This window comes from Gobio gobio (genome assembly GCF_949357685.1).
Source record: "Gobio gobio genome assembly, chromosome: 10".
NCBI classification, from domain to species: Eukaryota; Metazoa; Chordata; class Actinopteri; order Cypriniformes; family Gobionidae; genus Gobio; species Gobio gobio.
Window position 1 is genome coordinate 55,244,559 of NC_137116.1, and position 23,157 is coordinate 55,267,715.

Consider the following 23,157-nt stretch of genomic DNA (forward strand, 5'->3'; position numbering starts at 1 on the left):
TTCAGTTTTCCAAAGAACTTAAGGGATCATTCAAAGCAGGATTTTAGCTTTTAAATAGTCATATTGTATAATAGAAAACAGTTATTGATAAAAGCATTAAATATGAATGTTATGCAAATGCACCTGTTGGAGGATCTCCATCCATGGATACAATCACACGCTAGATTTTCTCCTTCACTGAAAATCATTTACTCAAAAACATGTTATGGAAGTAAAATATCCTGCAAACTAATGTTGCCCTTAGAAACGCCTTTGACTGACCATCTGAGGCAAAACAATTAATAATCATCATATTCCCCAACATCAAAACAGTATAAAAATGATTTATTCAAATTCATATATAACATGCACAAACACACACTAAATGACAGGACACACACACACACACACACACACACACACACACACACTTGTGCAGTCCCACCGCCGGTCACATGACCAGGCATCAGCTGACCTGAGGCTCAGACGAGCTGAAGGATGAAGGTCTGAAGGCATTTGGCACCAAACTGGCTGAGAACACAGTAAATCTCACGTTTACTCGAGGGAGGAGAAATTCTTGGAGAAACCGTGTGTGTGTGTGGAGGCAAAGCACATGAGTGTTCAGAGTTTCTGTGGACAGTTTGGTAATCAATCCCAGCATGCAGTGGGCCTTTATGACAACAGGGTGATGAGGGCATCCAGAAACTTCCCTCTGTCCTCCATCTTTAGCTCAATCACTGCAGAGAGAGACACACACACACACACACACACACACGGATCTTCACATAACCTGTTGTGGCATGATGATAAATGTACACGTGTGTGTGTGTGTGTGTGTGTGTTTTGGAGTCTGGCAGAAGTGAAGGCATTTGGCACCAAACTGACAGAAATGATGGGAAAACTGCTCAGGATGGCTTCAGTTAATCTTGGCACTGCTGTTCTGCAGTGGGATATGCATCTACATTTATAATAAATTATAAAAATAATATATCAATTGGTTGTTTTTTTTATTAATTATGCATGGTTCTGTTGCCAACGCAATGTCTCGTTTAGTTCAACTTGATGTACTAATTGTTTAAAATTATTATTTAATAAAAACTAATACAAAAATAAAAGGAAAAACCAATAAAATGACAAACTAATATTAATATTTGTTATTATTTAATAATAAAATATTTATTATTAACTGTTAATTTAAATATTTATAAAATATAATTGTATATATTTTTTCAGATTGTCATTTTATATCTCATATATAAATATACAAGTATATGTATTTAAATAAAATTATGCATATTTACTACTATTATGATTTTGTATTATTAGCAAATTCGCATCCAATAAGAGCAGAGCCTGACAGAATCTCAAGGCTGCTGTGCCCTCTAGTGGGCGACCGCGGCCCATAATGCCGAGGGTCAGAAGAGCAGAGCATCACAGAGGCCGTTTCTCAATACCAAGTGCGTGAACTTCTGACTTGCGTCCTTGGTAGTTCAGACTTGCAAGTTTGACTCTCTGTCACCCTGTTGACTTGCTGCCCAAGTCCTGTTCCAGTTCAAAGTTCACATCTAGACAAGTCCAGTTCAAATCCCCGGATGTGTCCTTGATCCGCCCCTTTTATCGAGGATGCATCGAGAGGAGACTTGTGTGCTGCGTCCCAATTCGCACACTATCCGTACTAAATAGTATTCGAAAAAAGAATTAGTATGTCCCAAATCGTAGTATGTTGAAAAGAGTATTCCAAAGATTCCCGGATGGTCTACTATATCCGAAGTGCAGATCGATGCGCACTCTAGCGGCTGATATTGCCCACAACCCATTGCGAGATGGACGAGGATTCGATTAGAACTACAAACGCGGATAAAAAGTGTTAAAAAACTACAAACATGACGGTTACGCGAGTCTGACGGTTAAGTAGAGAGGATTAGATAAAGGGGCTTGAGTGAGCAATTATCAGCATTTAACCTGACGAAAAGATATTTATTCAATATTATCCACATTATATTTCCCCTTCAGCAGCATTGAGAACTTTTGTGATGATACGTTTGGCCATTAACTTTGCAAACACATGAGGGGAGTCTCTGAATTAAATACCCACGAGCGACTACATTTCTCTCCGATACGGTAGGAAATTAAATTGAAAGTGGGGGATTTGAGCTGTGACGATGACTGACAGTTTAAACGGTGACGGGACGCGCGTAACAGAGTCCGTTAAAGATGACGAAGTGTCCCAAAGCTTGCATACTCTTCTGCTACACACTCAAAAGTATGTACTTTTTCTTCACAAAAAGAGTACATACTTTTAGGACGTAGTATAAGTAGGCGAATTGGGACGCAGCCCCAACATCTGAACGGACTTCAGACAGACCGGTATCCCAGAATGCATCTCGCACCAACCAGCAAACGTCAACAGCGGATGAGAATTAATTTAAAAATACAACTGTTAATGTTTCACCAAATGTAGTTTTAAGACTTTTTCAGGCGAGAATGTAGTTGTTTAAAGCTCAAATCGGTGGTTTATTTATAAAGAGAGCGCCTTTTTTCAAATGTGATCTGGCGTTTTCGGAGTTGTGAGCTCCAGTGGATCAGCCTTAGCACGGCTAGTCCTTCCGCTGGCTCTGATGTCTTCAGATAGAATTTGTCTTCTAGCGGCCGATCTTTGGTCTCATGAATCTATAATTTGTTCCCTGGCAAATCGTTTTGACTGAGGGCAAAGTGAAGTTTCATAACTTTATATGTTTAGGCTGTTAAACACATTAACTGACATTTAACAAAAATAGACTGGGTTGTGTTTTATGTCATAATTCATTTTATTACAGTGATAATCACACTTGTCTGAACCACATATTAATGTGTTTTTTTTTTATGTAAACGAAAAGAGGCAGGGTTTTTAATATTTCGTTTTGTTATAAATATACATGCAATAACATTGCCTGCACTACATTTTTTAATGAAAATGAAAAGAGGCAGAGTGGTGTTTTATCATATATTTCGTTTAATTGTAGCTTAAAATATAAATATATACACTATTGTCCTCCTGTCCTCGTTCTCCGGAGTTGAACTTGGCGAGCCTGAATTAATCAGAAGTTTGCGTAGCGTAGGCCTACTTGGTATAGAGAAACTTATATTTTAGGCTACAATAAAACGAAATATGTCAAAACACCACGGCCTCTTTTCTTTTTTTTTTACAAAAAAATCTTAAACATATTAGCCACACAAATGTCGTTCAGGCAGCTACATTGATTATCTTATATATTTATAACAAAATAAAGTATAAAACACAACCATGCCTCTCTTTGTTTAGATTTAAAAAAATAATAGGCCTATATTAAACATTAATATGTGGTTTAGGTAAGGTGACCAGATTTCTGAAATGGAAACCGGGGACATTTCCTATTTGAGTGGTCAAAATATCACCAAAATCTAATTTGTTATTATCTTTTAATTAAAAAAACGGGACAATATATATTTTAATGTTTTTGTTTGTTTATTTGTTGTTGTTGTTGTTGCTGTGGGCTCTCTATATTATTATTAACATTAATAATTATTCCCCCGGTTTCACAGACAATGCTTAAGCTAATCCTAGACTAAAATGCATGTTTGAGCGGTTTTAACTGAAAGAATCTTGCACTGACAAATCTTAAAATATGTCAGTGGCATTGTTTTGTCTAAAGATGCACACCAGTAATGTTTTTTTCTTGGGCACGTTTATAAAAGTTACTTAAATGTCCTAATTGAACTAAGGCCTAATCCTGGCTTAGTTTAAGCCCTGTCTGTGAAACCGGGCCATTATGTTTTAGTTTGATTATTAGGATTTTTATGTGGATTTAATGCAATTCAACACACCCGCAAAAAAAAAAAAAAAAAAAAAATTAAAACAGTTAATAGTCGCCATTGTAAATAACAAGCAGTTCAAAACATTATAACTTAACAAAAACACATTACAAAAATAAAACATAAATATGATAAATAAAACTATTATTTTAACATTTTATAATTGTATTTAATATTTAAATTTTCACAAGTTTATATTACTATATAAGTAATACATAAAAAAAACATTTTTTTACTTCAAATGTTTTATTAGGCTTGTGCTTAAAAATAACTCTTACTATCCTAAATTGGTTTTGTTTTGCATTTTAGGCTTATTTTAAGCAGAAATGATGTGTATTCTGATCTGATCAAGGACACATCCGGGGATTTGAACTGGACTTGTCTGGATGTGAACTTTGAACTGGAACAGGACTTGGGCAGCAACTGATGACGTTTCACAAGCCCATGAGAACACAATTACAGACAAGAACAAATATTGAGAAACGGCCAGAATCTCAAGGCTGTTCTGCCCTCTAGTGGGCGAGCGCGGCCCATAATGCCGAGGGTCAGAGCCTGACCTGAAGTATCGAAGTGGTCATGTAGAGTTCTGGAGCTGGTGCTCTCCGCTGCCTTCTCAAACGCCCGGCCAAAGAAACTGGAGGAAGAAGAGAAAGGAGCCGTCATTCTTCAGAGCAGAAAGAGCAGAAGCACATCTCCGTTTCTGAAGCATGAGCAGACTCACTTCTTCTTATCAGACATGTCGGACTCTGGAGGAATCCCCAGCACCACCACAGTCCCCTTCTCCACATCCAGAGGAGCGGCCATTATCAGCGGCAGGATCTTACAGCGCTTGTTCCTCGTCTAACACACACACACACGAGAACACATCACATGTGCTGAACGGGCTACTGCTGACACACACACACACACACACACACACACACACACACACACACACACACACCCTAAACCTACCCATCACACACACACACACACACACACACACACACACACACACCCTAAACCTACCCATCACACACACACACACACACACCCTAAACCTACCCATCACACACACACACACACACACACACACACACACACACACACACACACACACACACACACACACACACCCTAAACCTACCCAACACACACACACACACACACACACACACCCTAAATCTACCCATCACAGGAGACAGTTTACTTTCCGTGAAAAAAACTTTTGAAAAGTGAGGACATGGGGAACGTCCTCATATTTCACCCTCTTTTTGTAATACCCATGTCATTATACACATTTGTGTCCTGATATTTCACAAAAACATGCCCACACACACACACACACACACACACACACACACACACGCGTGTACTTACAGAGCAGATGAAGGCTTTGAGCAGATATTTGCAGAGGAGGGTCAGAGCCAAAGGTTTAGAGAACAGCTTCACGTCCGGTGTTCCCTACAAACACAAGAAACACTTCAACAACTGCCGTTTCAACACAACAAAATTAGTCAATTAGTCACTATTTTAACATTTACAGCGTGTGTGTGTGTGTGTGTGTGTGTGTGTGTGTGTGTGTGTGTGTGTGTGGCTGAATGTGAGCGTTATTGTAACTTGAGTACACTACTTGACAGCTTCATGCTCTTCCAGCATTCGCTAGAGTGTGTTAGCAGTAAATGCGTTTGCTCCACACCTCCAGCAGATGGCAGTAGAGGAACGGCCCCTGAGAGAGGATGAGGTTGGTGCAGATGCAGCTGGCCACTGTCTGCTGAATGGCCTTCAGCTTCCTCTTGGCCAGATCAATGCCCAAATGCAGCCGCTCCAGATTACTCCTGCAGACACCAGGAGGAAAACCATCATTACAGGAGGAGGATGAACATCTCCTCACTCCATCTCATCCCAGATGTTCATGTGTTTCTTTCTTCAGTTTTTTGAGGATCATTCCAGGATTTTTCTGCTCATAATGGACTTCAATGGGAACCAACGGCTGAAGGTCCAAATCACTGCAGTTTCAGAGGAAGAGCTTCAGAGGCTCTGACCAATCCCAGACGAGGAATAGAGTCAGATCTAGAGGAACCATCGCCACATTTACAACACACACACACATTTATACACTTTAACCTCAGACGCTCATCTTGAGCTGCTCTCACGGATTGAAAGGTCACGCTAGACTCCAACTCCAACTAAATCGTCCGACATCGTTGTTTAATCTTTCTTTGCTAAAGGGCGTTTGTATTAGTCTTCAATCCGTGTCGTCCCAGAGCAGCTCAAGATGAGCGTCTGAGGTTAAAGTGTATAAATGTGTGTGTGTGTGTTGTAAATGTGGCGATGGTTCCTCTAGATCTGACTCTATTCCTCGTCTGGGATTGGTCAGAGCCTCTGAAGCTCTTCCTCTGAAACTGCAGTGATTTGGACCTTCAGCCGTTGGTTCCCATTGAAGTCCATTATGAGCAGAAAAATCCTGGAATGATCCTCAAAAAACTGAAGAAAGAAACACATGAACATCTGGGAATTAGCAACTGCTGATAATAATATACAGTTCCTGAAAAATTAAAGAAACTATTCACAGAATTTAAAAAGTGTCAAAACTCCTTTAGTCGATCAGAAGTGTGTGTGAGCTGCACTAGTGTGTGTGTGTGTGTGTGTGTGTGTGTGTGTGTGTGAATGGAGACGTCTCTGATTGGTTACTGCGTCCATCCATCAAAACTTTGCTGGCAAGGCATTGGCTAGGCATTGACTGGCTTTATCCAGTGAGAACCATGTGTGCTGTGATTGACACCTCGCCGAGCCTGTAATGCGCTAATGAGTCCCAGAAGGCCTGTGATTGGAGGAGAGAGATGAGGGAGGGCTCATATTCAGCGCAAGAGTCTAAACTGCAGATCGTCAGAATACAGATTAGAATTCATATTTCAGTGAAAATGGACATGATTGATGACTCCAACTCAAAACGCTCATGCAAACAAACGAGGATTAGCTGTTTTTTTTCTCTATTGTTTCGTTGTTTTGGATTATAAAGTGGGATGTGTTGTGAAGAGTGTGTCGTTTCTAGGCTTCGTCCGATCTGATCTGAGCGATTATCTGCACTCCATCTGCAGTTATTCTGTTCATGTTTACATGGCTTCAGCATTTCGTTTAACCCTTTCCTCTCTGGGGGATTTATCACAAAACAACTTCAGAACATGAATCTGGAGGGTTTTAGCTTTCAAATGAGGCAGAGTTTGTGATAGTTGATGGAATATTTGTTATAAAACAAAAGTAAATAAAAGTACAAACACATTTTTTGTTGTTGTTGTCAAGAGTGATACCATTGTGCAGCGTTTCCTACAGTAATACTTAGACGCCAGCCAAGCTTAGCCCCGCCCACAACATCAGAGGTGGGGAAGTTGGGTCAGGACTTGATCCATTGTGGAGCAACTATGCTGGACCAATCAGATCATCATCACCAGATGATGACGTCAGGCTACAGTAAAGTTGAGCGAGTGGGTTTCTGAGCTGTGAGTGAGTGGAGGCGGGGATAATTTGCATATTCATGAGTCGCATATACTAAATGAAGCAAGGGTGTAGAGTACATTCAAGCTATTTAAGGCATGAAGAAATGTTAAGTATGTCATTTTTGGTAATCAAAGATGAGTTTTAAGGGATAAAATGATTGACTACAGAGATGTGCGTGATGATAATCTGTGCAAAGAACATAACACTCATTGTCTTATCAGGATGGAGATCTGACCGAGAGTTCTCAGGACTGACTTCCGTGTGTGTCTTTGTGTTTCAGGTGGGGTGTGTGTGATGGTATGTGAGAGTTTACCATGGTACAGAAGAAACTCTGGCTTCTGAATGTCACCGTCGCGGCCGCCCTCTTTATACTGCGTGAGTACATCTGCCTCCTCCTGTCCTGCACTCGGGCCGAAATCACAGCCTTTGGACGCTTTATTCACTTAAATGTGTAAATCTCATTGCATTAGAAAAAGCGTCTATGTCTCAAATGCTGCATCTCTTCACTAACTTCTATTGGCTTAATGTTCAAATTGACATTTGAAGAGTTAAAGAATGTCTTTTTGTGCTTTAATATTTTATGTAATCCAATGACATCCCACTTTTTAGGGCCGATTATCATTCTTAAATAGCGATTTCCTAAAATAACGTTGCGCTGTATTTACTTAAGCCAATTATATTGGTGCTAAACCCAACGTTTGTTTGACGTCAAGCTCCAACGTCAGTCAGACGTCATATTTTGGTTGAAAGTCGAGTTGACGTCTAAACCCAAGGTTTGGTTGACGTCAAGCTCCAATGTCAGACAAACGTCATATTTTAGTTGAAAATGAACGTCGAGTTGACGTCTAAACCCAACGTTTGTGTGACGTCAAGCTCCAATGTCAGACAAACGTCATATTTTAGTTGAAAATGAACGTCGAGTTGACGTCTAAACCCAACGTTTGTGTGACGTCAAGCTCCAATGTCAGACAAACGTGATATTTTAGTTGAAAATGAACGTCGAGTTGATGTCTAAACCCAACGTTTGTGTGACGTCAAGCTCCAATGTCAGACAAACGTCATATTTTAGTTGAAAATGAACGTCGAGTTGACGTCTAAACCCAACGTTTGTGTGACGTCAAGCTCCAATGTCAGACAAACGTCATATTTTAGTTGAAAATGAACGTCGAGTTGACGTCTAAACCCAACGTTTGTGTGACGTCAAGCTCCAATGTCAGACAAACGTGATATTTTAGTTGAAAATGAACGTCGAGTTGACGTCTAAACCCAACGTTTGTGTGACGTCAAGCTCCAATGTCAGACAAACGTGATATTTTAGTTGAAAATGAACGTCGAGTTGACGTCTAAACCCAACGTTTGTGTGACGTCAAGCTCCAATGTCAGACAAACGTCATATTTTAGTTGAAAATGAACGTCGAGTTGACGTCTAAACCCAACGTTTGTGTGACGTCAAGCTCCAATGTCAGACAAACGTCATATTTTAGTTGAAAATGAACGTCGAGTTGACGTCTAAACCCAACGTTTGTGTGATGTCAAGCTCCAATGTCAGACAAACATCATATTTTAGTTGAAAATGAACGTCGAGTTGACGTCTAAACCCAACGTTTGTGTCACCAACACATCACGAATCAGCGGTTTGAATCGCCAAATTTCAGCAGTTTGGCGGTTTGACACACGATCCGAATCATGAATCGACTCACTGATTCATAACGCTCTGAAGCTTCATGATGCTTTGTTTTGAAATCGTCATCACTATATAAGTCGTTATTTAGGGTTTTTTTGCACACAAAAACTATTCTCGTCGATTCATAAAGTTATTGTAGAGCCGCTGTAGTGAGATGGACTTTGTAACGACGTCTTTAGTGTCTTTTAAGGGTCTTGAGAGTGTAAAGTTGAGCCAATGGAGGCCTTTCAGAGCATCAGATTTACACTAAAATATCTTCATTTGTGTCTGAAGATGAACGGAGGTCTGACGGTGTCCAACCACATGAGGGTCAGTCATTAATGACAGAATTTTCATTTTTGGGTGAATTAACCCTTTAACTATAATAACCCTGTCTCATACCTGGACAGACAGTCCAGAGCTTTGATGAAGTTGTCTGCGGGCGTCTCATCCTTCTCCACGTTTTCCAGCAAGGCGGCCGCAGCATGAACCACATCACTGGCCAGAAACCGGTTCTTAAAGCCAAAGTGTACGCCGAACGTCTGAACACGGATGTCTTTCATACTGAGGTGGGAACAACAAAACAATTAAACACGTGACTGATAGTGACAACTAAAAGCACAATCATTCATTTCAGTCTCTCTCACCCAAATTTATTGGCCGATTCCTCGATGACTTCACGCAGGTTCTCTTTAATCGCCATATCCATCGAGTTAAACTTCTGCCGCACCTGCTTGAGCGGGAGACTGAGGGAAAAACAACCATTAAAAGGATGTTGTCAACTCGAAAATCTGATTGTAAAACAGCCATAGTATTCTATATTAATGCTAATCATGAGTTAAAGCTGCACTATGTAACTTTTTCAGTAAAATATCCAAATACCACTAGGCCAGTGTTATATATATATATATATATATGTGACCAGTCACGGAAGGTAGGGACACAAGTCGGTTCTGGAGCATTTTGAGTTATTTACAGATTCTGAAAGTGTAGTCTCCAAGCTTTCCAGTGATGTGTAACACATGGAAATCTGATAATATTTGGAGAAGTTGTGGCCATTTGAAAGTAGGCACTCAAAAAAGCTTAACAGGGAGAAATTTGCCTCTAAAGATTTTGTTCTCACCTGCTGGGAGTGACCAGAGATGTATAAAGTACTAGAGACACATACTTGAGTAAAAGTACAAGTTCCTTATCAAAAAAGTGACTTGAGTAGAAGTTGAAGTGCTCTTTAAGCACCACACTTAAGTAGAAGTACTAAAGTATTCTACATTTTTTGTACTTAAGTATTGCAAGTAGTTTATTTTTAAATGTACTACTCGAGTACTGAAAGTAAAAGTACAAGTATTGTGTTATGTAGTTATTAAAGAAAGTAGTCAAAAGTTTGAACATCATATTGTTTTTATTATTTCAAATGATTAAGCTAAAGGACAATCACAATGTTGGTAAGTAATTTTTCTACCTTTGTCATATAAATAACCTGAAAATACTGTAGTTCATTAAGATTAAATCTTACTATAACCACTCTTACTAAAAAAAAATGGGGTAAGCACACTTATATTCTCATTTCAAGAGGTGTTCTGAGTAAATGATTTGTTTGTAACACTTTACAATATGGTCTGATTTGTTAACATTACATTAGTTAATGTATTAGACTTATAACTAACATGAACTAACCATGATCAATACATTTGTTACTGTATTTATTAATCTTAGTTAATAAAAATACAGCTGTTCATGTTTTGTATATGTTACTTCACAGTGCACATTAACTATGTAAACAAATAGAGAGCAATTTGAGCGCAAGACGCTCGTGTTGATTTAAAGACAGTGAATGCGCGCTCTCTCGCGCGCGGTAATGTGGGTTTGGAATGGAATGATTCGTAACATTTTTATAATTGTAACGAGTAACGATGCAGCACATAAAAAAAATATCGGAGTAAAAGTATTAAACTCATCGAAAATATGTACTGAAGTAAAAGTGGAAGTAGGAGAAAAAAATAATACTCTAGTAAAGCACAGATACTGCCTTTTAGTACTTAAGTACAGTAGTGAAGTAGTTCTACTTCGTTACTATACATCTCTGGGAGTGACAATAGGGCTCATTTACATCTCATTTAGATAAGCCACACCCCCTGTAAAGCTGCATGGTTACAATCAGACCGCATACTATTAATAACAAAGGATAATGTGCATTGTAAATGTCAGTAATTTATCTTTTTTTGACTAAAAATGATTTAGAGGCTGAAATATGTGAGTTTTATCTTTTTATAAAACCTTTTTATTTGTTATTTGCTGGTTTTCTACATAAAACTTGGTGAATTGATTTCATTGTGTAGCATTGGGACTTTTTAACAGGATTCTGTGATAACCGTCATGATCAACTATGATAAACTAAAATCAACTATAATTATGTGTTTTTATAGTATAATATGCAAAGTACAATTTTCTATAAGAAAAAAAAAAACTCTGATTCTGTTCTTTTCTCTGACATTTAAGGGTAACATAGGCCTATCCCGATTCTTTCCCACCGGCTGAGGTGAAGACCACATGTCCCGAGAGTCTGCGCTCAAACGTGCCGTCATCAAACTACGCCTCTAGCGGACGGGAAACTTACACAGTGCAGCTTTAATGAACTTGCTCAATAGTTAGCAATATTCCCTCACCCCATGTCGGCCAGGAACTCCTGCAGTTTCTTCTGTCCGTTGATGGACCAGAGTTTAAAGTTGCAGGAGGTGTAGCACGAGTTACAGATGCTCTCATACAGAGACCAGTGCTGATACATCACCAGCCTCAGACTGACACACGGGGTCAAGGGTCAAGCACACATTACACACCGCTCTTCATGCATGTTCAAAAGGACATTCCACTTACACATGCATGAAAAAGCACACCATAGTGCAAAAGTTAAAGGGATAGTTCACCCAAAAATTTAAATTAGCCGATGATTTACTCTCCCTCAAGTCATCCGAGGTGTGTGTGACATTCTTCTCTTAGAGTTATATTACAAAAGTCCAGGCTAATCCAAGCATTAGAATTGGATTCATAGTTGCTCTGTTAATAAAAGTGCATCTATCCATCATATAACTGCTCCACACGGCTCTGGGGTGTTAATAAAGGCCTTCTGAAGCGAATCGACGCGTTTGTGTAAGAAAAATATCCATATTTAAAACTTTATCAAGTAAACTCTTTCGTCTTCCCTGTTCATTTATGGAGAAAGTGTTGAAAGTTCCCCTGCGGATGGAAAGACTAACGCTCAGCTCCGCTCGTCATGACGTCACGAACACATCTGGAGTTTCATTTTCAACATTCAACACTTTTCCACAGAAGGCGGAGGCCGAAAGTTTACTTGATAAAGTTTACCCTCTGGGGTACTTCGGGTCAGAAATGACCCAAAGCGTTTTATAATAAATAAAAAAAATCGTAGCTCCATCGGAATGGCGCGAGACTTGGTGACTTTATTGGTACTTGGTAAATGAACACCCAAACAAATTGGGGACAGGATTTGAAAAGTCTAAGTGGTCATAAAATTAATGGGAAATTGCCAAAAATATGAAAATACAGTGTTTTTTGTGTGCATACAATCTACAAATCAGCCAGGATGCAGAAAAAAAGACTCAACAGTGAAGATCTCTAAAACATCACGAGTGCAAAACAGACAAAAACACAATTAGCTTTTGGAATGGCATGCGTTAATTTGTGCGCGCGTGTGTGTTTTTGTGTGTACAAGTGTGTGTTGCACTCGTGATGTTTTAGAGATCTTCACTGTTGAGTCTTTTTTTCTGCATCCTGGCTGATTTCTAGATTGTATGCACAAAAAAAACTCTGTATTTTCATATTTTTGGCAATTTCCCATTAATTTCCTATGGGGGTCATTTTTGAGAAGCAAAAGGTCCTGACTGAGTGTGACTTTTTTTTACGACCACTTAGACTTTTCAAATCCTGTCCCCAATTTTGTTGGGTGTTCATATACCAAGTACCAATAAAATCACCAAGTTTCAGACCATTCCGATGAAGCTACGATTTAATTTTTTTTTTTATAAAACGCAAGATGCACTATAGTGATAAAAATGTGCTATTGCGTGATAAAAATGCTCAATGTGTATACATTTTTTATTATATTCAATAGGAAAAAATGATAAATATTAATTATAAATCATAAAATTATCTTAAAACACCAAAAAAGAAAAAATATTATTGAACAAAAATATATTTAATTGATTTTACTAAAATCTTTATCTTAATCCCGCCCTCCAGGTCATTTGACCCGAAAGTCCTGAGTGTGACCAATAAATGAAGAACCCCAGAGGGTTAAATATGGATATTTTTCTTCCACAAACGCGTGGATTCGCTTCAGAAGGCCTTTATTAACACCCCAGAGCCGCTATATGATGGACAGATGCACTTTTATGGACTTCAAAAACAGAGCAACTATTACTGCTATTATAATGCTTGGATTAGCCTGAACATTTTTAATATAACTCAGATTTTGAAGAATGTCACACACACCGAGAGTAAATCATGGGCTAATTTTCATTTTTTGGGTGAACTATCCCTTTAAGACCTTTTCACACAAAATGAGATGCCACAGAACCGTACTAATGTCCAAGATAAAGTTACGCAGTGAACATTGATCCTCATGTGAAGGATACTCGTACTCAAAGGAGATCCTCATGCAGTCGATGGACAGAGAGTTCTCCTCATCCTCGTTTCTGTGGTTGTGTCTGGACACATGGCGCTGTAAGGTGGCGATGTCCGTCACATACTTCATGCTGGAGGATAAAGACACACAGGTAAGTCCCATTATGGGATGCCTGAAGACGGTGATTATAGTGAGATAAGAGTGAGATTCTTACTGTGGGATTTTGTCATGAACCCACTGATCCGTCAGTCCAATGACACTCCACCTGCCAATCAAAGAGTCAGATCTCAGGTCACATGGCACTGCTTCTGAGAGGCGATATAGAACAGGAAGCTCACCATAGCATGTCTTTGGTGTCTTTAGACATGACCCAGGCCAGCTCAAACATCACCAGCGCCGCCTGTGGACCACAGAAGAAACCGCTTCACTCTCCACAGCACAGACTGAGTGGCACATTCACTACTCCAGTAGTTGAAGAACTTACAAATACATACATTATACAACTCAATCAGATCCTTTTCACATTAGTCCTGCTTTATCTCCCCGAAATTGCTTTCGTTTGATCACAAACATCATCTATGCTTATATTGCAGTTCACTATGTATTGTTATATTAGTGCATATTTCAGAGCAAAATACATATTGACAAAAGCCTGAAAACATTACTTTTTTAGCTATTTGACCAGCTTTATTAACCGCCTAAAGCATCTTTAGGTAAATCTGATGAAGTCACAGATGCACTAAAGGGACAGTTCACCCAAAAATGAAAATGACCCCATGATTTACTCATGTTTATGACATTCTTCTCTCAGACGAACACAATCAGAGATATATTAATAATGTCCTGACTGTTCCAAGCTTTATAATGACAGTGAATGGGAGACCAAAATTAAGCCCAAAAAAGTGCATCTATCTATCATAAAATGCACTTTTATGATGGATAGATGCACTTTTATGATGGATAGATGCACTTTTATGATGGACGGATGCACTTTTATGATGGACAGATGCACTTTTATGATGGATGGATGCACTTTTATGATGGATAGATGCTCTTTTATGATGGATAGATGCTCTTTTATGATGGATGGATGCACTTTTATGATGGATAGATGCACTTTTATGATGGACAGATGCACTTTTATGATGGATGGATGCACTTTTATGATGGATAGATGCTCTTTTATGATGGACGGATGCACTTTTATGATGGACAGATGCTCTTTTATGATGGACAGATGCACTTTTATGATGGACGGATGCACTTTTATGATGGATAGATGCTCTTTTATGATGGACAGATGCACTTTTATGATGGACGGATGCACTTTTATGATGGATAGATGCTCTTTTATGATGGACGGATGCACTTTTATGATGGACAGATGCACTTTTATGATGGACAGATGCACTTTTATGATGGATGGATGCACTTTTATGATGGACGGATGCACTTTTATGATGGACGGATGCACTTTTATGATGGATAGATGCACTTTTATGATGGACGGATGCACTTTTATGATGGATAGATGCACTTTTATGATGGACGGATGCACTTTTATGATGGATAGATGCACTTTTATGATGGACGGATGCACTTTTATGATGGACAGATGCACCTTAACGATGGACGGATGCACTTTTATGATGGACAGATGCACTTTTATGATGGATAGATGCACTTTTATGATGGACAGATGCACTTTTATGATGGATGGATGCTCTTTTATGATGGATGGATGCACTTTTATGATGGATGGATGCACTTTTATGATGGATGGATGCTCTTTTATGATGGATGGATGCACTTTTATGATGGATGGATGCACTTTTATGATGGACGGATGCACTTTTATGATGGACAGATGCACCTTAACGATGGACGGATGCACTTTTATGATGGACAGATGCACTTTTATGATGGATAGATGCACTTTTATGATGGACAGATGCACCTTAACGATGGACGGATGCACTTTTATGATGGACAGATGCACTTTTATGATGGATAGATGCACTTTTATGATGGACAGATGCACTTTTATGATGGACAGATGCACTTTTATGATGGATGGATGCTCTTTTATGATGGATGGATGCACTTTTATGATGGATGGATGCACTTTTATGATGGATGGATGCACTTTTATGATGGATGGATGCTCTTTTATGATGGATGGATGCACTTTTATGATGGATGGATGCACTTTTATGATGGACAGATGCACTTTTATGATGGACAGATGCACTTTTATGATGGATAGATGCTCTTTTATGATGGATAGATGCACTTTTATGATGGATGGATGCACTTTTATGATGGATGGATGCACTTTTATGATGGACAGATGCACTTTTATGATGGATAGATGCTCTTTTATGATGGATGGATGCACTTTTATGATGGATGGATGCACTTTTATGATGGATGGATGCACTTTTATGATGGATGGATGCACTTTTATGATGGATGGATGCTCTTTTATGATGGATGGATGCACTTTTATGATGGATGGATGCACTTTTATGATGGATGGATGCACTTTTATGATGGACAGATGCACTTTTATGATGGATGGATGCTCTTTTATGATGGATGGATGCTCTTTTATGATGGATGGATGCTCTTTTATGATGGATGGATGCACTTTTATGATGGATGGATGCACTTTTATGATGGACAGATGCACTTTTATGATGGATGGATGCTCTTTTATGATGGATGGATGCTCTTTTATGATGGATGGATGCACTTTTATGATGGATGGATGCACTTTTATGATGGACAGATGCACTTTTATGATGGATGGATGCTCTTTTATGATGGATGGATGCTCTTTTATGATGGATGGATGCTCTTTTATGATGGATGGATGCTCTTTTATGATGGATAGATGCACTTTTATGATGGACGGATGCACTTTTATGATGGATGGAGGCACTTTTATGATGACAGATGCACTTTTATGATGGATGGATGCTCTTTTATGATGGATGGATGCACTTTTATGATTGATGGATGGATGCACTTTTATGATGGACAGATGCACTTTTATGATGGATGGATGCTCTTTTATGATGGATGGATGCTCTTTTATGATGGATGGATGCACTTTTATGATGGACGGATGTACTTTTATGATGGATGGATGCTCTTTTATGATGGATGGATGCACTTTTATGGACTTCAAAAATGACAGCCATTATAAAGCGTGTAAGAGTCAGGACATTATATAACTCTGATTGTGTTGGTCTGAGAGGAGAATGTCATACACACCTAGGATGAGTTGAGGGAGAGTAATCATGGGGTCATGTTCATTTTTGGATGAACTATCCCTTTAAAGCATGAACATAGCTATAAAATCAGATCTAGGGGTGTAACAATATATTATGTCACAATACAAAAACGCAACAATATGTGGATCGTGACTGTACTGTGTACAATTCTCCCAAAATAAACATTTCTGTGTGAGAAATTTAAGTTCAAGGAGTTTTAGTGTCAGTACGACATTAAACTATTACATATAAATGTTGAATATGATGTATAATAATGCAGTGGGGGAATATTTGTGGGTCCTCATAATGCCAAATGTCTCATGTTTCCATTAAAAAGTGGCCTTCATTATTGTAAATATATCTAGTGTCTAAAATAAATCTGTATTTTCAGCTTCAGAATCATGAATATTTATATTCTGGTGTCATTGTCCGGAGCAGCTCCGAGTCCAAGCCTATTCATTAATAATTCCATATTTAGCATTTTAATCAACAGTACATGTTTTGTTAACCTTTTACCATATGCCTTGGAGTATAGCGATAATATCGAATCGTTACACATGAGAACATGACCATAGTTACTCACTGATGTGCCATGGAACTCGTACTGCTCGTAGTCAAACAGAATCTCTCTCCTGCAAACACACACACACACACACACACACACACACACACAATGAATTCATCACCGCACTGGTCATTTTAATCTGGAGTGATGGTTATGATTATGACCTTCGAGCTTCCCATTCCCGTCTGGCCCGCTGTCGTTCGATTCTCCTCTCCAGAGCTCCCTGAGGAAGAGAAGGCAGAGCATAAGAGAATCCAGCTGCTCATAACATGCATAACACGGATAGAAACACATGCCTCATCATAACGCCTCCGTTTCCCAGAAGGCTCTGCGCTCCCATCGCTCTCATTTCCAGAATCATCGCCGTCTCCCTCTTCGTCCTCATCCTCATCACGGAAGATGTCATCATAGGTCGGAACACCAAGGTCGTCATCTTGCTTGATCAGGAGCTTGATCTGTTGCAGTTGAAGTAAAGAAATCATTTATTAAAGAGATAAATCACAACTTCTCATTTCCCGTCAGTCTCAGCACACGATGAACTACAGAAGAGTCGAGTTTTAAACGGGAGAAATATGGAAACTCTTTGGTCATTTTTGAGCAGGATGCTAACGGTCTAATCAGATTCAATGAGCTATGCTAAGCTATGCTAACAGTGCTAGACCCGGAGATCGGCTGAATGAAAATGCTCAAACTCAACTGTTCAACTCTAGAGGAGACGGAAAATGGTGGCGTGTTCCTTTAACCCCTAGGAGTCTGGGCTGTTTTGGGCCCTTTAGAAGTTTTGACATGCTCTGACATTTGTGTTTTTTTCAGTTGCTTATAAACACATTAATGACAAAGGTGTAATTACACTGTATTCAGCACAAACTGGGCTACCATAATATGTGAGCAACATATATGTACATGCTTGTATTTGAGAAAAATGTTTAAGCATGGTTTTTGAATTTTTAAATTAAAGCCTCAAAACACACAATAGATATGTGTCCACAAGACTTTTGACTAGTGGGTGTATTTGCCAAGAGTTTTTGCTTTAAACTGATGTGAGAATCATTGAGCCGGCTCATTCACATAAAACAATACACTGATTTAAAATTTGTAAGACAGTTTCTCTCCACAAAGCCAGTATGCGAGAAGGCGTGATATCTAATGAATAAAGATGAGTATCACCGGAAAGGACAAAAGAACATAATAGCCCGCATAATGAGCTGCATAATAAATGAGCTTCAGGTACTGATGTGACTGAGAGCAGCAGGACAAAGCACATATTATATATTGTACTTATCTAGTAAATGCATCTTGATTTAAGAATGTTTAAATATTTAGTCTAGAAACAAGACAAAGCATTTTTTTTATTTTGTTACTAAGAGTATTTTTTCTACTTTTGAAAAGTAGTCTCATGCTAAAAAATTTAATAATAAATAATTAAAATTAAGATACAATTTATACAAAACGAAATTCACTTTAACGAAAGCAATTCACTTTCTACAAAACAAAACTCGATATTGGTAAAACAAACTTTGATATTAAATTAAAAAAATAACATTAGGCTATAATATTTAAACATCAATATGAATCAAAATACGTTTGGCTGGTACTATATTTATAGCGGATAATGAAGTGGCTCGCGGGTGACTGACATCTATCACCTTTCAAACAGATTTACATAAACACAGCATATTTGCTTTGATTTGGTTTACATTATTTAAAATCTGACATTTCAGAGTTTCTTTAGACATATGTCTCATGTTTGTGAGACAAGTATTCACTAAGCTAGAGGTCATTTTCTGAAGACTATCTGAATGAACGTCTTTGAGAGAGGCTGTAGATCGCGCATCATGTTTGTTTTCTTTATTTTGCAAAAAGCACAACAATTTAGTTTTTATTGTGACTGTACACACACACACACACACACAAAAAAAGAAAAACTTAACAGATTATAATTAGGGGTGCACCGAAATTTCGGCCGCCGAAAATGCGACAATCCCCATGACCACTGGCGCGCGAATGAAGGCCGCTTTCCATTCCATTGCGCGGATTGCACGCAGGTATTTATCTGCCCCAAGCAGTGTTGCCAAGTCTGCGGTTTTCCCGCGGGATGTTTTTCCATGTCCGCGGGTTGGAGCGACCCCAATTATGTGATATTTAGACCCAGGAATGCGAACTTTAGCAAGCAACCCTGCCAAAAACCACATATTTTACCCCCCAAATGCCATTTTTCCCGGAGAACAGTGACAGACTATTCAGTGCAGCATCATGTCCATATTCATGTTCCTAATGAGAACCATTCTGTGATTTTGTGTGCAGTTATTCAGATAATTGTGGATCTTTTTTTGCACAACTGTTAAAAAACTATTTCATTTCATGGAACATAAAACTTGAAGAATAATATTAGGCCTATTTGGTATTATTATTTATATTTATTGTTAAAAATATTTTTAGGTTTTGTTATGTAACTGTTAAAAGTTTGATTATTCTATTGGTTCCTGATTTTTTCATTTCAGATCCATTAAATTCAAGCTATTTATTTATTTATTTATTTATTTATATTTATATTTATATATATATATATATATATATATATATACTTAAAAGAAGCCATTTTCGGCTTCAGTTTCGGCCAAGTGCATACTAAATTTTCGGTTTCGGCCCAGAATTTTCATTTCGGTGCATCACTAATTATAATGATGTATAACACTTGCCTGAATGATTACAAAAAACGACAGTTATTTGAGTCTCTTTTGCACTGATAAGAAAAAAAGCAAGCCGATCGCGCCGACTCGAGGGGGTTAACTCTAGGGGAGGAAAATAGTGGCATGTTCCTTTAAGGGCGACTAAATTATGACACTTAATTTTTGGATGAACTATCCCTTTAATAACTGATTAGATAAAAAGTGAAAAATATGATTTTAAAAGTCCTTATTATTAGATAAAAAGTGAAAAATATGATTTTAAATGTCCTTATTATTAGATAAAAAGTGAAAAATATGATTTTAAAAGTCCTTATTATTAGATAAAAAGAGAAAAATATGATTTTAAAAGTCCTTATTATTAGATAAAAAGTGAAAAATATGATTTTAAAAGTCCTTATTAGATAAAAAGTGAAAAATATGATTTTAAAAGTCCTTATTATTAGATGAAAAGTGAAAAATATGATTTTAAATGTCCTTATTATTAGATAAAAAGTGAAAAATATGATTTTAAAAGTCCTTATTATTAGATAAAAAGTGAAAAATATGATTTTAAAAGTCCTTATTATTAGATAAAAAGTGAAAAATATGATTTTAAATGTCCTTATTATTAGATAAAAAGTGAAAAATGATTTTAAAAGTCCTTATTATTAGATAAAAAGTGAAAAATATGATTTTAAAAGTCCTTATTATTAGATAAAAAGTGAAAAATATGATTTTAAAAGTCCTTATTATTAGATAAAAAGTCAAAAACATGATTTTAAATGTCCTTATTATTAGATAAAAAGTCAAAAACATGATTTTAAAATTCCTCATTAAAAGTCCAGTTTTAATTTTTGTCTGAACTATCCCTTTAATAACTGCATGTTTGCAGCAAGATAGCTAATGAAGAGCTGAGCATTTGTACCTGAGTGTCATTGTAGACGTTGACCACATCCACAGGCCTGTGTGTGTCACAGATGAAGAACACAGAGTCTTCCTCAGGCTGAAGCGTCTCCAGCAGGTCCACATTTGCTCCGCAGTTTATCAGCACAAAATACTGGTACTAGAAGAAGGAGAAACAGACACTTCTGGATCAGACTCAAGAGCTGAGGACTATTGCCCACTCATCAGTCTATAGAGATGATGGATATACAGTCTAAAGTCTGACCTGTTCCTTATGCTCCATAAACGCCGTCCCCAAATCCTGCCATCCCGTCACAGGAACCAGTGTATACTGGACCTGATCACAGTGAAATAGAGCCTGGATGGAACACACAGGCAAATATTATTATATCATCCATGTTTCTCTGATGACAAAAATCATATTTAGTAAACATTTTGTAATCGTCCTACCGTAGATATATCATAAATGTATTATTAGTAGTGATATGCATTGCTAAGGACTTCATTTGGACAACTTTAAAGGAGATTTTCCTCAATATTTAGATTGTTTTGCACCCTCAGATGCCAGATTTTCAATTATTGAGAAACTGAACATTCAGCTGAAGATGATCTATAAATCTACATTTAAAACAAGACACTTCTGGATATCTACACCACATATTAATCCAACCCATCTCCGGCGTGATGACTCCGATCCGTCAAATATTACGATCTACTCTGACCTCTGACCTGTAAATTTGCCTGAATCATAATCACACACTGTGTGTTCATCGGCCAGAGGAGAACTGAGCGTCTGAGTCTGGATTCTGCTCGGTTTTCCTCCATTCTGTCTCTGATGGAGATCGGGTTCCGGCTTCAGTCGGGGACACTACATATTCAACTATCATAAAGTCATAATTATAAGATACAATGGTGAAAATATGATTTTAAAAGTCCTCATTATTAGATAAAAAGTCAAAAATATGACGTGCTAAGTCATAATGTTGAAAATATGATTTTAAAAGTCCTCATTATTAAATCAAAAGTCGAAAATATGACGTGCTAAGTCATAATGTTGAAAATATGATTTTAAATGTCCTCATTATTAGATAAAAAGTCAAAAATATGATTTTAAAAGTCCTCATTATTAAATAAAAAGTCGAAAATATGACATGCTAAGTCATAATTATAAGATAAAATTTAGAAAATATGATTTTATAAGTCCTCATTATTAGATAAAAAGTCAAAAATATGATTTTAAAAGTCCTCATTATTAAATAAAAAGTCGAAAATATGACATGCTAAGTCATAATTATAAGATAAAATTTAGAAAATATGATTTTATAAGTCCTCATTATTAGATAAAAAGTCAAAAATATGAAATGCTAAGTCATAACGTTGAAAATATGATTTATAAGTCCTCATTATTAGATAAAAAGTCAAAAATATGAAATGCTAAGTCATAACGTTGAAAATATGATTTTAAAAGTCCTCATTATTAGATAAAAAGTCAAAAATATGATTTTAAAAGTCCTCATTATTAAATAAAAAGTTGAAAATATGACATGCCAAGTCATAATTATAAGATAAAATGTAGAAAATATGATTTTATAAGTCCTCATTATTAGATAAAAAGTCGAAAATATGAAATGCTAAGTCATAATGTTGAAAATATGATTTTAAAAGTCCTCATTATTAGATAAAAAGTCGAAAATATGAAATGCTAAGTCATAATGTTGAAAATATGATTTTAAAAGTCCTCATTACTGGATAAAAAGTCAAAAATATGAAATGCTAAGTCATAATTATAAAATCATTTTCAACATTTTAGTCCTCATTATTCTATAAAGTAAAAAATATGACATGCTAAGTCATTGAGAAATTAACCGTTGAAATTATGACTTTGAAAATTGAGATTAAATTTTAAAATGAGGGATTTTAAGTCAAAATTATGACGTCAAAATCAAAATTATGATTAAAAGTCCTAATTATGAGATAAAAAGCTGAAATTAGATTTTAAAAAGTCTAAATTATGAGCAAAACACACACTAAGAAAATATGAAATGCTAAGTCATAATGTTGAAAATATGATTTTAAAATTCCTCATTATTAGATAAAAAGTCGAAAATATGACATGCTAAGTCATAATTATAAGATCAAATGTTGAAAATATG

The 23,157-nt window shown here is 37.1% G+C and overlaps 1 protein-coding gene across 1 annotated transcript in view; it reads right to left on the reverse strand.

The window, feature by feature from the left end:
- Positions 1-306: 306 nt before the first annotated feature.
- cdc45 (CDC45 cell division cycle 45 homolog) overlaps positions 307-23,157 on the reverse strand; it is a 24,716-nt gene continuing 1,865 nt past the window's right edge. Inside the window, exons 3-18 of the mRNA XM_079826918.1 lie at positions 21,270-21,362; positions 21,027-21,164; positions 17,729-17,887; positions 17,597-17,655; positions 17,451-17,499; positions 13,928-13,989; positions 13,804-13,854; positions 13,600-13,719; positions 11,614-11,745; positions 9,598-9,696; positions 9,353-9,514; positions 5,489-5,627; positions 5,170-5,253; positions 4,532-4,650; positions 4,368-4,444; positions 307-716 (exon numbers count right to left, since the gene is read on the reverse strand). Of these exons, the coding sequence (XP_079683044.1) occupies positions 652-716; positions 4,368-4,444; positions 4,532-4,650; positions 5,170-5,253; positions 5,489-5,627; positions 9,353-9,514; positions 9,598-9,696; positions 11,614-11,745; positions 13,600-13,719; positions 13,804-13,854; positions 13,928-13,989; positions 17,451-17,499; positions 17,597-17,655; positions 17,729-17,887; positions 21,027-21,164; positions 21,270-21,362 (1,608 nt within the window). The 3' untranslated portion in view covers positions 307-651. The remainder of the gene's footprint in view (positions 717-4,367; positions 4,445-4,531; positions 4,651-5,169; positions 5,254-5,488; positions 5,628-9,352; positions 9,515-9,597; positions 9,697-11,613; positions 11,746-13,599; positions 13,720-13,803; positions 13,855-13,927; positions 13,990-17,450; positions 17,500-17,596; positions 17,656-17,728; positions 17,888-21,026; positions 21,165-21,269; positions 21,363-23,157) is intronic.